Source organism: Heloderma suspectum, chromosome 2 (genome assembly GCF_057233095.1).
Source record: "Heloderma suspectum isolate Gila_16-S chromosome 2, 16-S_ref, whole genome shotgun sequence".
NCBI lineage: Eukaryota > Metazoa > Chordata > Lepidosauria > Squamata > Helodermatidae > Heloderma > Heloderma suspectum.
The window spans coordinates 2,589,799-2,606,933 of record NC_139459.1 but is presented as its reverse complement, the minus strand read 5'-3'; the positions used below and the strand labels follow the sequence as shown (position 1 = coordinate 2,606,933).

Below are 17,135 nucleotides of genomic sequence, written 5' to 3'. Positions count from 1 at the left end.
CCATCTCACTAAGATGCACTTGTGGAGCATGACATGGGACTAGGGCAGAGCATAGCGTTGCTGCCCTGTGAACTCTCCCTGAACACTCAGGATTCCAGCAAACATTACAAGAACCAGAATGTTTTTATCTTTAGGGTATACTTGAACATCACACCGTATCTTGCTCCCACATAATCAAAAAGGGGGGCTGCCTTTTTGCCTTATAAAATGTTCTTCTGGGAAGGCAGATTTTGTTCACACTTGGGGTGTGAATGACCACCCTATATGGGCACAGACGTTTCACTCCGGGCCAGATTGCCTAGTGACCCAAAGCGAGATGAGAGAGGGCACATGATCCACTGCTGTATACAGAGTCAACCTCTCGGTCATAAGAACACCAGAAGCGCCCTGCTGGATCAGACCAAGGGCCTATCTGGTCCAGCATTCTGTTCACACAGTGGCCTACCAGCTGTTGACCAGGAAGCCACAAGCAGGATACAAGTGCGACAGCACCCTCCTGCCCATGTTCCCCAGCAACTGGAATACACGGGCACACTGCCTCCTGTAATGGTGGTAGCACTTTGATAGACTTGTCCCACAGGAATTTGTCCAACCCCCTTTTAAAGCCATCAAAGTTGGTGGCCATCACTATAACTTCTGGTAGTGAATTCCATAGCTGTAACTATGTGCTGTGTGAAGAAGGACTTCCTTTTAACTGTCCTGAATCTCCCCCCAGTCAGCTTCATGGGATGACCTCATGTTCTAGTATTATGAAAGAGGGAGAAAAATGTCTCCCTATCCACATTCTCCACACCATAATAATTTTATACAACTCTATCATGTCTTCCCTTCCCCGCCTTTTTTCCAAGCTAAACAATCCCAACTGTTGTAACCTTCCCCCATAGGGGAGATGCTCCAGCCCCTTTATCATTTTAGTTGCCTTTTTCCAGCTCTACAATATCCTTTTTTAAGTGTGGCAACCAGAACTGGACATAGTATTCCAAGTGTGGCCGCATCACAGATTTGTAGTTCCAAAGAAGGGCAACGCCAAAGAGTGTTCAAACTACCGCACAATTGCGCTCATTTCACATGCCAGCAAGGTGATGCTCAAAATCCTACAAGCTAGGCTTCAGCAGTATGCGAACCGAGAACTACCGGAAGTACAAGCTGGGTTTCGAAGAGGCAGAGGAACTAGAGATCAAATCGCCAATGTTCGCTGGATCATGGAGAAAGCAAAAGAATTCCAGAAAAACGTCTATTTCTGCTTCATTGACTACGCTAAAGCCTTTGATTGTGTGGATCACCACAAACTGTGGCAAATTCTTAAAGTGATGGGAGTACCAGACCACCTTACCTGTCTCCTGAGAAACCTGTACCAGGGTCAAGAAGCAACAGTAAGAACCAGACATGGAACAACCAAGTGGTTCAAAATTGGGAAAGGAGTACGACAAGGCTGCATATTGTCACCCTGCTTATTTAACTTATATGTAGAGTACATCATGAGAAACGCCGGGTTGGATGAATCACAGGTCGGAATTAAGATTGCTGGGAGAATTATCAACAACCTCCGATATGCAGACGATACCACCCTAATGGCAGAAAGCGAAGAGGATCTCAAGAGCCTCTTGTTGAGGGTGAAAGAGGAGAGTGCAAAAGCTGGTTTGAAACTCAACATTAAAAAAACGAAGATCGTGGCATCTGGCCCCATCACTTCCTGGCATATAGAAGGGGAAGAAATGGAAGCAGTGACAGATTTTACTTTCTTGGGCTCCAAGATCACCGCAGACGGTGACTGTAGCCATGAAATTAAAAGACGCTTGCTCCGTGGGAGGAAAGCTATGGCAAACCTAGACAGCATAGTAAGAATGACGGACAAAGACGGACAAAGGTCCGTCTAATCAAAGCTATGGTTTTCCCTGTAGTAATGTATGGCTGTGAGAGCTGGACTATAAGGAAGGCTGAGCGCCGAAGAATTGATGCTTTCAAACTGTGGTGCTGGAGAAGACTCTTGCGAGTGCCCTGGACTGCAAGGAGGTCAAATCAGTCCATCCTAAAGAAAATCAACCCTGAGTGCTTATTGGAAGGACAGATACTGAAGCTGAAGCTCAAATATTTTGGCCACCTAATGCGACGAGAAAACTCTCTGGAAAAGACCCTGATGCTGGGAAAGACTGAAGGCAAAAGGAGAAGGGGACGACAGGGGATGAGATGGCTAGATAGCGTCACCGATGCAATGAATATGAACTTGAGCACACTCCGGGAGAGAGCGCAGGACAGGAAGGCCTGGCGTGCTATGGTCCATGGGGTCACGAAGAGTCGGACACGACTGAACGACTGAACAACAACAACGAAGTATGATATTGGCAGTTTTATTCTCAATCCCTTTTCTAATTATGCCTAAAATGGGGTTTGCCTTTTTTACAGCAGCTGCACCCTGGGTTGACATCTTCACTGAGCTGTCCACCACAACCCCAAGATCTCTTTCCAGGTCAGTCACTGCTAGCTCAGATCCCATCAGGCTATACTTGAAGTCACTTCAAAGCAAACACCTGAAGCTTCGAAGTTATGGCAGCCAGTTAATCCTAGTGATCTCCTGGCTATATCACATCGCACCAAATTATGCCTCAAGACATGAATATAAATGGTCCTTTTCAGGACCCCATGACAAAGAAACTTGGTCCTGTTACCAAGATTTGCCAGATTAATATAGAAGGAATAAGTAGGTCTAAGTGCCAAGTCCTATAACAGATTCTAGCAGATAACGACATTGACGTAGTTGCAGTTCAGGAAACTCATGCTGAGAATGTGGACCAAATCAGACAGAGAGGCAGGATCCCTGGCTACGACTTGCTGGGAGCAACATACCACCATGCTTATGGAGTGGCAATGTATGTAAGGTCGTCAACTGAAAATGCCCAACTGTGCTCAGCCTCTAATCTCAACAATATACATGAGGTAACTGTAAGAATAGGGGAATTACCAATAACTAACATATATAAACCCCTGGCTATTAATTGGCCCCCACAAGCTATACCTCTTTCTCCACATCCAGCTGTTTACCCTGGAGATTTTAATAGTCATCATACTCAGTGGAAGTACAGTGAAACTGATGAAAATGGTGAGGCACTTGTAAATTGGGCAGATGACAACAGCTTGTATTTGATATTTGACGCAAAGGACAGAGGGACATATAAGTCAGCAGCTTGGAGAAAGGAATACAACCCTGACTTGTGTTTTGTGACCACCAACGAGGAAACACTGCCAGTGAAAACCTCTCGACTGGTACTAGCAGACTTCCCTCATGGCCAGCACTGCCCGATCCTGATTGAAATTGTACAAGTATATCTCTGGTGTCATCTTTTCCCCGCCCAAGGTGGAATTTCAAGAAGGCAAAATGGGATGTATTTACTGAAAATCTAGACAAATGCTTCAGCTGGATCTCAGTGAAATTGATGAAAATGGGTCTGTTTCCTGCCTCCCAGCTGAGAAGAGCAGAGAAAGCTGCTCCAGGCCCCTAACATTTTTTTTCTTTTTCAACAAACTTTTTTTTTTCATTTATTTGTCTTGTAACACACACTTCCAAACCAGTGGGACTCTGCTTTTAACCTCTACTGAGCAGAGGAGCAGGTACAAGCTAGTCTAGAACAATCACAAAGCTAGCCACAAAGACGGAATAGGGGCTATGGAAGGACAAGACTCTCCAGTGGTGGTGACCTGCAAGGTGTGTGCAATGTTTGTTTTCTTGCCTGAGAACAGCATGGCGTACACCTGCAACAAGTGCAAGGTGATCACGCTGCTGGAAGAAAAAGTAAGTGGACTGGAGCGGCAACTGTCAACCCTCCCGGGAATAAGAGAACACAAAGAGTTCTTGGACAGCATGGGGGAACTACAGCAGCAAAGGAAAGACCAGAAGTTTGAAGAGCAACAGCAAGATGAGGCAGAAGTGGGAAATGCTGAGGTGAGGAAAAATGGAGTGGAGGATACTCCGTGGAAAAGGGTGACAGTTAGGAGAAGAAGAACTAGATGCCACTCTGCACCAGTGGAAGCAGTGGAGCTGTGGAACCGATTCCAGGTACTTGAGGATGAGAGTGGAGGACAGCCTGCAGAGGAAGAATCACAGGGGAACCTGCATGAGAGTGAGCAAGAGGCTGAAGGTCAGTCAAGCAGAGGCAATGAAACCCAGGCCTACAAGAAGAAGAAGAGAAGAGTGGTAGTAGTGGGAGACTCCTCATAACTCCTTATTCCTGACTTGTGTGGCGGATAACTTCCTCCCACAGAAAGTAGAGGAAGGAACTAGAGGATCAGCTATCCTTGACTTGATCCTAAACAACAGAGATGACTTAGTGGAGAAAGTAGCAGTTACAGGAACTCTGGGGGAAAGCAACCATGTTGTACTTCAGTTCTTGGTTCTAAGGGAAGCAAAACCCGAGTGTAGTCAAACGCGTACCCTGGATTTTAGGAAAGCTGATTTTAATAAACTCGGCACAATGATCAGTAAGGTCCCATGGCAAGCAACGCTAACGAGAAAAGGAGTCCAAGATGGGTGGGAGCTTTTAAAAAAGGAAAATCTCAAGGCACAATCACAAACAATTCCAACAAGAAGAAAAGGTGGAAGACAACAGAAGAAGCCAATGTGGCTTCACAAAAAGCTTAGAGATGACCTGAAAACAAAAAAGGACACGTATAGGAAGTGGAAAGAAGGCCAAGTAGCAAAAGGAAGAGTACGGGCCAGAATTGCAGGGATGGCGTCAGGAAGGCTAAAGCTGAGAATGGGCTGAGGTTAGCGAGGGAGGCTAAAAGCAACAAAAAGCCTTTCTTACGATACACGCATAGTAAAAAACAGAAGAAAGAAATGGTGGTTCAGTTATTTAATAAGGATGGCAAAATGATAACAGATGACAAAGAAAAGTCAGAGGTGCTCAATTCCTAATTTGGCTCAGTCTTCTTCCAAAAGAAGGTCTATGACCCCCTGGCAAAGGTGAAGTACAGGCTGAAGGGGCAGGATTGCAGCTTGAGATCGATAGGCATATGGTCAAGGAACACCTAATTGCTTGGAATGAGTTCAAATCTCCAGGGCCAGATGAACTGCATCCTAGAGTAATAAAGGAACTGGCAGAAGAACTCTCAGAACCGCTGCCTACTCTCTTTGCGAAATCATGGAGGACGGGGGAAGTGCCAGATGACTGGAGGAGGGCTAATGTGGTCCCTATCTTCAAAAAGGGTCAAAAGGAGGAACCTGGGAACTACAGACCAGTCAGTCTGACATCAACCCCTGGGAAAATTCTGGAGCAGATGATAAAGCAATCCATCTGTAAGCACCTTGAAAAAAATGCAGTGATTCCTCGAAGCCAACATGGATTTGTCAAGAACAAATCCTGCCAGACGAATCTTATCTCATTTTTGGATCGAGTAACCTGCCTTGTGGACTGTGGGAATACTGTAGACATCATATACCTTGACTTCAGCAAAGCTGTCGTCAAAGTGCCCCATGATCTCCTGATGAGCAAACTAGCTCAAAGTGGGCTAGATGAAACGATGATCCGGTGGATCCACAGTTGGCTACAGAATCGGACTCAAAGAGTGCTTATCAATGGGATCTTCTCAAACTGGGGAGAGGTAACAAGCGGGGTACCACAGGGCTCAGTCCTGGGCCCAGTGCTCTTCAACATTTGTATTAATGACTTGGAGGAGGAGGTGCAGGGAATGCTGATCAAATTTGCAGATGACACAAAATTGGGTGGGATAGTTAATACTTTGGAAGACAGAAACAAAATTCAAAGTGATCTGGATAGACTGGAGTGCTGGGAGAAAACAACAGAATGACATTGAATAGGGACAAATGCCAAGTTCTGCACCTAGGAAAAAGAAACCAAATGCACAGTTACAAGATGGGGGATACGTGGCTCAACAACACTACAAGCAAGAAGGATCTTGGAATTGTGGTCAATCACAAGCTGAATATGAGCCAACAATGTGATGTGGCTGCAAAAAAGGAAAATGCTATTTTGGGCTGCACTCATAGAAGCATAGCTTCCAAATCCTGGGAAGTAGTAGTTCCCCTCTACTCAGCACTGGTTAGGCCTCATAAATAAATAATAAATAAATGTTTAGCCTTGAGAAGACTGAGGGGAGATATGATAGTGCTCTTCAAGTACTTGAAAGGTTGTCACAGAGAGGAAGGCCAGGATCTCTTCTCGATCATCCCAGAGTGCAGGACACGGAATAATGGGCTCAAATGACAGGAAGCCAGATTGACAATGGAGCCAATGAGCTTGGTGGGCTCTCCCACACTGGTGGCGTTGAAGATGAGGCTGGACAGCCATCTGTCAGGGATGCTCTGACTTGGATTCCTGCACTGAGCAGGAGGTTGGACTCAAGGGCCTTGTAGGCCCCTTCCAACCCTACTATTCTATGATTCTATGATCTCCCCCAAATCCAACATTTATGAGAAACTTACAGGCGCATTTATATGGGCAGCAAGAAAGGCTATTCCTAGAGGATACCGCAAGCAATATATTCTGGGGTGGAATGATACCTGCGAGAATCTGTATCAAGATTTTTTTAAAAATGGAGACCATGATATCGCAGATTATTTGTTACATAGCCTCAATATAGCATGATGAGAGAAATGGATGGAGACCGTTGAATCGCTCAATTTTAAAACGTCAGGTAGAGAAGCATGGTCATTGCTATGGAAATTAGGGGGAAGCAAGAAGAAAATAAACAATAAGACACACGTCTCAGCCAATAAGATCACGGCATATATATTGCCTACATCTAGAGCTACAAGGGACAAAGTCCATACAAGACAAATTAGACAAAAACTTAGTGCTCTCAAACTACTTGTTCTGAACAATCTGAATATTCACATCCTATTTCTCCCTTCGAAATTACAAACGCACTCAAGGACATAAAAGCTGGCAAGGCACCTGGACGTGATGGTATACATCCTGAATTTCTCCTGCACTGTGGAAAATATGCAAAAAGATGGTTGGCAGAATTTTTTTCGGATATTATGAAAAGTGGTACAATACCACAAAGATGAAGCAAGCAAAAAGCATCGCAATACTCAAACCGGGAAAAATAAATGACCAAAGAACTATCGACCAATCGCCCTGCTAAGCACTGCCTATAAGCTTCTCAAAAGGCTAAGATAATAATAGAATCAGCCAGAAGATACTCCAGATAATTCCAGTGGAACAAGCTGGATTTCACCCCGCACAAAGTTGCGCTGATCAAGTGCTTTCACTAACAACTTATATAGAAGCAGGATACCAGACGAAGCAAACAACGTGTGGAGACACGGACTTTTTGTTGTTGTTCAGTCGTTCAGTCGTGTCCGACTCTTCATGACCCCATGGACCAAAGTGGGACAGGCCTTCCTGTCCTGTGCTCTCTCCCGGAGGGTGCTCAAGTTCATATTCATTGCATCGGTGATGCTATCTAGCCATCTCATCCTCTGCCATCCCCTTCTCCTTTTGCCTTCAGTCTTTCCCAGCATCAGGGTCTTTTCCAGAGAGTTTTCTCGTCGCATTAGGTGGCCAAAATATTGGCGCTTCAGCTTCAGTATCTGTCCTTCCAATGAGCAGTCGGGGTTGATTTCCTTTAGGATTGATTGATTTGACCTCCTTGCAGTCCAGGGGACTCGTAAGAGTCTTCCCCAGCACCACAGTTCGAAAGCATCAATTCTTCGGCGCTCAGCCTTCCTTATAGTCCAGCTCTCACAGCCATACATTACTACTGGGAAAACCATAGCTTTGATTAGACGGACCTTTGTTGGCAAGGTGATGTCTCTGCTTCTTACTATGCTGTCTAGGTTTGCCATAGCTTTCCTGCCAAGGAGCAAGCGTCTTTTAATTTCATGGCTACAGTCACCATCTGCAGTGATCTTGGAGCCCAAGAAAGTAAAATCTGTCACTGCTTCCATTTCTTCCCCTTCTATATGCCAGGAAGTGATGGGGCCAGATGCCACGATCTTCGTTTTTTTAATGTTGAGTTTCAAACCAGCTTTTGCACTCTCCTCTTTCACCCTCAACAAGAGGCTCTTTAGATCCTCTTCGCTTTCTGCCATTATGGTGGTATCGTCTGCATATCGGAGGTTGTTGATAATTCTCCCAGCAATCTTAATTCCGACCTGCGATTCATCCAACCCAGTGTTTCTCATGATGTACTCTGCATATAAGTTAAATAAGCAGGGTGACAATATGCAGCCTTGTCGTACTCCTTTCCCAATTTTGAACCACTCGGTTGTTCCATGTCCAGTTCTTACTGTTGCTTCTTGACCCTGGTACAGGTTTCTCAGGAGACAGGTAAGGTGGTCTGGTACTCCCATCACTTTAAGAATTTGCCACAGTTTGTGGTGATCCACACAATCAAAGGCTTTAGCGTAGTCAATGAAGCAGAAATAGACGTTTTTCTGGAATTCTCTTGCTTTCTCCATGATCCAGCGAACATTGGTGATTTGATCTCTAGTTCCTCTGCCTCTTCGAAACCCAGCTTGTACTTCCGGTAGTTCTCGGTTCGCATACTGCTGAAGCCTAGCTTGTAGGATTTTGAGCATAACCTTGCTGGCATGTGAAATGAGCGCAATTGTGCGGTAGTTTGAACACTCTTTGGCGTTGCCCTTCTTTGGAATTGGAATGTAAACTGACCTTTTCCAGTCTTGTGGCCACTGTTGAGTGTTCCAAATATGTTGGCATATTGAGTGCAGCACTTTAACAGCATCATCTTTTAGGATTTTAAATAGCTCAGCTGGAATGCTGTCATCTCCCCTAGCTTTGTTGTTTGTGATACGTTCCATGGGGTTTTCTTGGCAAGAATACTGGAGTGGGTTGCCATTTCCTTCTCCAGTGGACCACATTTTGTCAGAACTCTCTGCCATGACCTGTCCGTCTTGGGTGGCCCTGCACGGCATAGCTTATGACTTATTGATAATATGCTTGCTTGAAGAACTTTCTCTGTGACTATAGGAGAGGATACCAGCGTCCCTAAAATTTTAAACAACAGACTACCACAAGGCTCAGTTCTGGTACCTCTCCTTTTTAATTTTAATTAAATTTTGTTTAAATTAAACCCTAATTAATTTTAATAGCTGACATACCACACACAAAATCTAGGAAGTTTGGCTACATGGATGATTGGGCTATAGCCACACAACATAAATCCTTTGAGACAACTGAAGATGTCCTCACTTCCGATCTAGACATACTGGATATTTTCTTAAGTGGCGGTTACAGCCCAATCCAACAAAGACGGAAGTAACATGCTTCCACCTTTGTAATAGATCAGCAGGCAGAGAGCTCAATGTTCAATTTAAGGGAAACCGGCTCAATCATAACATGCATCCCAAATATCTTGGGGTCACGCTGAATAGGACGCTTTCTTATAGAGAACACCTGATGAAGACTGCTGCCAAACTGAGAAGTAGAAATAACATTCTACACAAATTATACGGCACTAGCTGGGGCTCGACAGCGGATACGCTGAGAATGACTGCACTCAGTCTGGTTTATTCAGCAGCAGAGTACTGTGCCCCAGTGTGGCTTAATAGTCCGTACACGAGAAAGATCGATACACAACTGCATGAGTCAATCTGCATCGTTAGTGGGACAATACGACCTACTCCCACATACTGGCTGCCTGTTTTGAGCCACATACCACCTCCGGATGCAAGACAAAAGAGTGCCCTTCTTCAAGAATATCGGAAGACTATTGACAATCTCCAGCTACCAATATTAAATGACATAACCTACTTGGAGCAAAACAGGCTAAGATCGAGACATCCAGCCATTTCTACCACTAAAGCTCTTCTAGAAGATGATTTTAATATCCACAACACATGGAAACAACACTGGCTAGGAAACTGTCCTCCACAATGCTGAAGCTTGCCCTGCATCTTGGAAAAACCACCTGGATTTGACCAGCCCTGTGCAATATGGACAACCTTGAACCGAATGGGTCCTGGTAGATGTGCAGATGCCCTTTATAAATGGGGCAAAATAACATCATCAAATTGTGACTGTGGGATTGCAAAACAAACTATCCAACATATAGTGACAGAGTGTCAAAACCGAGCCTACAAAACTTTGCTGATTTCCTGGCTGTGACAACTGAAGCAAAAAACTATATCTATAACCTAGACATACATTTGTGATCTTCCTGTCTATATTTTATATTTCATCTTTATTATGCTCTATGTTTTTATTGTAACGCGATGTGAATGTGCCATACGATAAATAAATAAATATACTTGAAGTTGGGATTTTTTGCCCCAACGTGCATCACTTCACACTTGCTTACATTGAGCCACATTTGCCATTTGGATGCCCATTCTCCCAGTTTGGAGAGATCCTTTTGGAGCTCCTCACTATCCCTTTTCGTTTTAACCACCCTAAATAATTTGGTATCGTCAGCAAACTTGGCCACTTCACTGCTCACTCCTAATTCCAGTCTGTCTAGCCCAGTGCATTCTTCTCTGACACTCCTCACAACAGGACTACAGGCAGGAATAATTGGCATGAGATGGGGGTGGCCTCCTTTTTTCCATTATGGAGCTGATATTCTAATCTGAAACCTTCACTCAATACGTCATGAACATATGGAATTTGCTGTCCAGCATGTGGCAATGACCACTGGCTCGGATGCCTTGAAAAGGGGGCTAGAAAATGTGAGGTTTAGAGGAAGACAGTGGCCATGAAAGTTATACGGAGCCTCCATGTTCAGAAGCAGTAGATCACTGAGTGCCAGATGCTGGAGACTAACAGCAGAGGAGGGCATCTGGTTGGCCGCTGTGGAAGCTGGACCAGTTGCATGGAATCAGATGTGGCTACTGTTCCGGTTTACTGAGCAAAAGGTAGGGTTTGAGGAGGAATATGAAGCAAGGAAGAGAGGGGCATCACACGAGTGTCCTGAGAGGCAGTGCCAAGCATCAGAGGGAGTGAGGACGAAGTCTTTTGAGAGATCAAGAGACCTTTTGATGATGGAGGAAAGGAAGGAATAAAGATCATGTGCAGGGATGTCTTGGGATAGATATGACAGCAGGGAGATAAGGAAGGTCAGACAAAGTCATAGAGGGCATTGAAGGTAAGGACAAGGAGTCTGAGCTGGATCCAAGATCAGACAGGATGCCAGTGTAGGGGTTTAAGGAGTGGTGTCATGGGATCAGAGAGAAGAGACAGGCGAATGATTTTGGCAGCAGAGCTGGATAGATGTGAAGGGAACAAGATGAGACAATCGAAGACCAGAGGAGAATACTCCCATAGTCTAGGCCAGGGATGTCAGAGAAATCCACAACGAGTTCAGATTACTTTGGATTTCTATGAATCGAATCCCTGGATTCCACAGCAGACTGGCATCTTTCAAGTCACAGGGTCTTGAGACCATTTTTTATTTTCAGAACTGTACACAAATTTAGTCGTACAAAAGTTCCTGGAAAATCTGCTAACATATACACCTTTAAAACAACATACACGTTTTATACATCCCTGATCTCTCTTCAGCCTCCACTACATAGCATTCTTGTGTGTGTGTGCGCTCTGCTCATTGACTGTATGCTGCGCTAAGAAAAAAATGCAAAACTACATGCCAGCAAAAGTTACATAAACTGAGATGGACTTTTTTGCGTACTTTTCCAAAGGGGGAAAAAATCCAGTTCTGTCAATGAGTGGATGATGGAATGAAAGACAACTGACAATCCATGAAACATAGACTGAAGGAATAAACAAAATCTGTAGATCCTTAGTCTAGGCAAGAGGAGACCAGGGCCCTATCTACATGGCCAATTTAGTGTGAAGCAACAGCATATCTGGGTCATTTGCGACAAATGACGCTGACGCCAATCCGCAGACACCCCACAGCTTCCCGCTGGAAAAGGTGCATTTTCGGAAAGTCCTTTTAGTGCATCTTTTTTCCTTAAATGCGGTTCCCACATGGTTCCACTGCAGTGTTCCCCCTCCCCCCACATTAAATGCTGGGCATGTCTATTTCTGTGACCTGGTCAAGGGGTGGGACTGCCCCCTTTCCGCCCCCCCAATCCCTCTTTTTCCCCATTCGCAGTAGGGCTGCTTTCCCATTCACAATATCTAGCCTCTTTTTCCCATTCACATTATCAAAGTATTGAAACAGTATTATTTCAAGCATTCACAATAGTGCAGTTGGTGGCTTACCCATTCACAATTTGCAGCCTGTTTTTCCCATTCACAAGAGCAGAGTAGTGCTGTTTCAGACATTCACAATACCGCAGTAGCTGCTTTCCCCATTCACAGCATGTAGCCTGTTTTTCCCATTCAGAAGAGTGCAGTATCTTTTAATCTTTCACAATATCCCAATGATGGATGAGAGGGGAGAGGTGTGAGGTAAACTACAGGGGCATAATTCAGCACTTCCAGTAAACTTCCCTGAGCAGGGGAGCATGGACAGGGGCAGGGAACAAGCCTCTCTCATTTGCTGAACAGCACCTATGGGGTTGACGAGGCTCAGTTCTACTCCACCCACCCAACCCAGAAGTATGGGGGGGGGGGGTTTCAAGTGCTGTGTGACCTGTGAAAGAGGGTTTTCAGGTAGTCTATATTCTGCTTTTCTTGCTGTGTGTGCCCCTGATGGACCAAAGCAAATTCTTGAAAATCTGGATAAAACCAGAAAGTATTTCTCATTCCGTTTCCATGTAGATGGAGCCTAGGGCATGGACCAGAGATGTTGCCAATGGGACAAAAAGGAAGGGCTATATTTTTGCAGTGTTGTAAATTCATCAAGGGTAAAAGGGTGTATAGATAATGCAAGGCTCTGAGTGCACTGCGATGACCTGTTAACAAACCATCTGACCCACAATTATGCCATCATATTGGCAACTTTCTTCTCTCTGGTGGTGCCTGCTCTTTGAAGCTGAAAAGACCATGTGGTGCTGAGTCACCTTCAGAGGGCCAAGCTATCATCTGAGTTGTTGCCACTCACCCTTAGTGGGCTAGCCACCGCTAGGAGCAAATTACTCACTGGTTGTGCCAGGGAGGGAGGATTCACGGTGACTTTGGGTTCTGCAGAGAAAGAGAAGATTCTCTTCCACGCCCTACTGATTCTGTTGTCCCACACAAAGAAGCCACCGAGGGACATTTTGGTGAGCAAGACAAACAAGGCCAGGGAGATGGTGCAGTACAAGGCAAAGCAGCACTCCAAAGCTGGAAAGACGTAGCCGTGGAAATGAGGTTCCATCTTTGTAACCCAGGCCTGAACGTTCTCTGTGGCAGAGGCCCAGTTCTCTAGACAAAGCCACTGCTTCTGCATTGGCCCAGAGCAGCATTCTAAAAAGCATCACAAAGGCATCGTTCTCTGTGCATCTGTAGAACCAACATTCAAAAAGAACATTTGGAATCCCTTGGGTTCTCTGTAGCCACAGAGGCAGCCTGTGTGGGCTCAATTGCATTCCATCTTAACAGTGGGAATGCCAACTCCAGCACTCTAATGGCTCATGCAAATTTTGCAGCAATGCAAACTCCAGCAATTCCAGTGGTTTGCACTCTTGCAATGAATCTGAAGCTAGAGATCAACCCCATCAATCCAGTACTCTTTATTTTGGGGGGAGCTGTCAAATGACACACCGTGGGTGGCATGATGTTTTGAGTCCAAATGGATTCCAGCCCAGCGGTCAGCTCCAGATATCGCTACCTGGAGATAACTAGGCTAAACATGATTCTCCACATCAGCATGCACAGGCATGGAATCTGATATCTGTCACAGAATTCACCGCCATGACCATCTCCACTCTCATTCCCAAAGCAAGTTTGCAACATAGCCGTTCCCACTGGAAATTATACCCCCCAAAAGCAAATGGATGAAAATATGCTTGATTTGCATAACACATTCAGGTCATACAAGACAGACACAGAAAATGAAGTGACAGATCTCCACTTGCTGCCAACTTCAGCTCCCAGTTAAAACCACTCCATCAGCAAGGATCTACCATCACCCCACACAATTATCATCCCTCTCACAGGCTTGGGGTGGTGGGTGGATCTTATTTGTTTATTTATTACATTTATATCCTGCTTTTTTTCCTCCTTAAGGAACCCAAGGCAGTGTATGTAATTCTCATCCTCCTCCATTTTATCACAACAACAACCCGGTGGGGTGGGGTGGGCTGACAGTCTGTGACTGGCCCAAAGTCACCCAGGGAGCTTCATGGCTGAGTGGGGACTAGAACCCAGATCTCCCAACTCCCAGTCCAACAACTAGCCACTACACCACACTGGCTCTTCACTTACTTTTATCCCCCCTGCCAACCCAGAATTGCTACTCACCAGCAACACCAGGCCACCCAGCAGAGACACAAAGCCCCAGAGCAGACCCAGGCACCAACTCTGCCCCCATATCTGCTCTGGCAACAGTATCACAGGCCCTAATGACATCAGCCACAAGCCCATCAGGAGCTCATCTTCCGATGCTGACAAGGGACCCCAACTGCCTGCTTTCAACATAGAACAAAATGGTCAGCCTCTGCAACAGAATAAATAGACACAAATCTGACATCAGAAAAGGCAATATTCAGAAACCAGAGGGAGAACATTTCAGCCCTCCCGGGATGTTCAGTTGCTGACCTTCAAGTGACCATTCTGGAACAGAGGAATTTCAGAGGGAGACTGTAGCATGAAATAGCTGAGTTAAAACTAATAATTTGGTTCTATTTTTTTGGGTTCAGTAGTCAATGATTTCCTCTCCCACTATGGGTGTTACCAGTCGCTCAGCCATACTAAAGGGGCTGTTATCACCAGTGACTGCTGTTTTGAATGGTCGCGGTGCTTATTGTGCATACATCTATGCTCTAATTGATCATGGGCTGTACTTTTTGCATTTCATTGCCTTTTAACACCCCTATTTTCCCATTTTTTCCTGCTACACCAATATATATGTATATCTGCCAACAGAGGATAATACTTCATGCAGTGGATGACGTGGACACTAGTCCATGAACGTTTACGCCATAAAAATGTGTTTGTTTTTAAGGTGCTTCTTGTGATTATATTCAAGTTAACTTTTCTTGGAACTGGGTGGAGACTGAAAATAGTAATGTAGAATTACACAAGGCTGTCGTAAAGCAGATAGTCTGGAAACCTGAAGTACGCATGGGGTCAGTTTGCACTTTGGGTTTGTGTGGTGGTGTGTGGGGGGGTCTTCCTGGAGGGCCTCTTTCAAGCTGGTTAGCAACAGAACATGAAAGCAGGGCGTGGCGTGCACACACCACGGATCACTCCGAATCACAAGCGCAAATATTCAAGTGCTCTCTCCCAAGGCTGCTCCCTCCTCATCCGCCAGATGGCAGCAATTGCCGGGGCTGGCATTCCAGAGCCTCATAGAGAGACATGCCCAACTGGTGCTCCTGACAGGGAGCTCGAAGCCAAATATGGGGGGGCTGAGGCTTTCCTTTGCAACAGGACTTGGAGTCTCGGAGCAAGCCTCGTGTGGCTATGATTTCTAAGGAGGCTAGCAAGGGGTGCTTGAAGCCAGGAGCTTTGGTAGCTATAAGGAGGGAGCCCGTGGGGGCTGGTGCCTCTGATGTCAGTGGGGCTTTGCACCTTGGATGGCTCCTTCAGAGCTCTGGCTGAAATCTGGAGCGGATTCACCACCCCACTGCCCTCAGAGCCGCCAACCTTCACTGCAGGGAGGCAGGATGAGGAGAAGCATGTAGAACTAACCGAAACACCCAGCACTGACTGGGAAATGGAGCATGATGAAACAGGGCATGGCTGCCGCAGCGGCAGAAGCCTCTGCGTGCAGGACAGTGCTGAGATCTCACAAGGACAGCTGTGTGGTCTGTGGCCATGGAGCACGGGTGAGCCACGGCGCACGCTCTCCTCTGCTGGCTCCCAGGCCCATGACGCACGCACGCCGCAGGAGGAAGTGTTGCTGGTCGAGCAGTCGAGGGCTGCTGACTGCCTCCCACTTGAGCCTCAGCATTTACATGGGATCTGTGCAAGTCTTCTTGGGAGCCCAGTGTTGAGAATGAAAGGGGGGTTACTACTGCCCTATACCCAATTACCTAGGAGTGCATCCCATAGAACTCACTGGGACTTACTTGTTTAGGAGTGCCCTCTTCACAGATATGTACCAGCTCAGCTCCCACACCTGTCATCTGACAGCAGCCATTCCATCTGGCTGCAGCGGCAGGAGAAATGAAGCAGGGCCACTGCATCAGCTGTGTGGAGAGTCCAGCTCCACTGCGCTCCTTCTCTCCCTCAGCTGTTTCTAGTCAAGCTGGTTCCCACAGGAATGCCTATGTAACTTTAAGAACAAGGTGCCGAAGTCTGCTTGTTTTCCTCTTCCCTCCTCATCCCCTTTTCCTTTTGTGTCCTTTCCTTTAGGTTTTAAGCCTGTGGGCAGAGACCATTGTGGTTGTTATTGAACACGTATAAACTGTTCTGGGAGTCTTTTTGGTAGGAGAGCAGCGGGAAATGCTTTAAGTAAATAAAAAAAGTGAGCTGGGAGAACAGAGTCCTACGGAGCCGCTGAGTCATGCACCACTGATCTTGCCATACCAGGTGTCCTATGCACACATTAGTTTCCTATCAAAAGATGCTATTGCTTCCCTTCATTTCCCCCTGCACATCACCCTCACAGAAGGCAGTGCAGCTTAACGGCAGGTGGGAGCTGCTCCAAGCTCAACCACGTGTGTGGGCAATCTGTCCAGCCACCCGGAAGAGGCTGCTGGCTGGCACTGACCTCTGCCCAAATAAGGAGCATTCAGCACATGTTCATGGGCTCCTTGCACAACTGTGCTTTCATTCTAATCCATTATTTCCCACTTTTTAAGTCGAGGGCAGGGCAGCGGGGGTGGAAATGGTGCATTCAGTTGAAACATTGCACCAGCAGGGTAGAGAATCCGCTGGCTCATCTCAGCCTCATTATCTGGCCTGCCACATCACTCCAAAGCTCCCATTTCAATGCAACCACAGAGTGCTTCTTAGCAGAAGCTTCGCTGCAGAGCCTCTGGCAACCAAGAAATTATACTGGTTGATGCCTCGCCAGCACCTTTCATCCTGGTGCAAGATGTGCACAGGTTGCCTTTGTGCCCCCAGAACCCAACTCCTAATTGGGAACCCGGCATGAATGGAGGAGCACAGAGAAAGCAACATCCACCAGCTGAAAATCAAAGGATCGGGGCAGTGAAAGGC

General features: G+C 46.1%; 1 protein-coding gene and 1 long non-coding RNA gene across 2 annotated transcripts in view; one reads left to right on the top strand and one right to left on the bottom strand.

Annotated features, from left to right (window-relative positions):
- Positions 1–14,850, bottom strand: part of SPATA31F1 (SPATA31 subfamily F member 1) — a 36,011-nt gene extending 21,161 nt beyond the window's left edge. The window contains exon 1 of the mRNA XM_084832668.1: positions 14,268–14,850. Coding sequence (XP_084688794.1) covers positions 14,268–14,444 — 177 coding nt within the window. The 5' untranslated portion in view covers positions 14,445–14,850. The remainder of the gene's footprint in view (positions 1–14,267) is intronic.
- The window catches only part of LOC146351847 (uncharacterized), a 1,244,848-nt gene that overhangs the window by 142,190 nt on the left and 1,085,523 nt on the right, over positions 1–17,135 (top strand). The window lies entirely within an intron of this gene.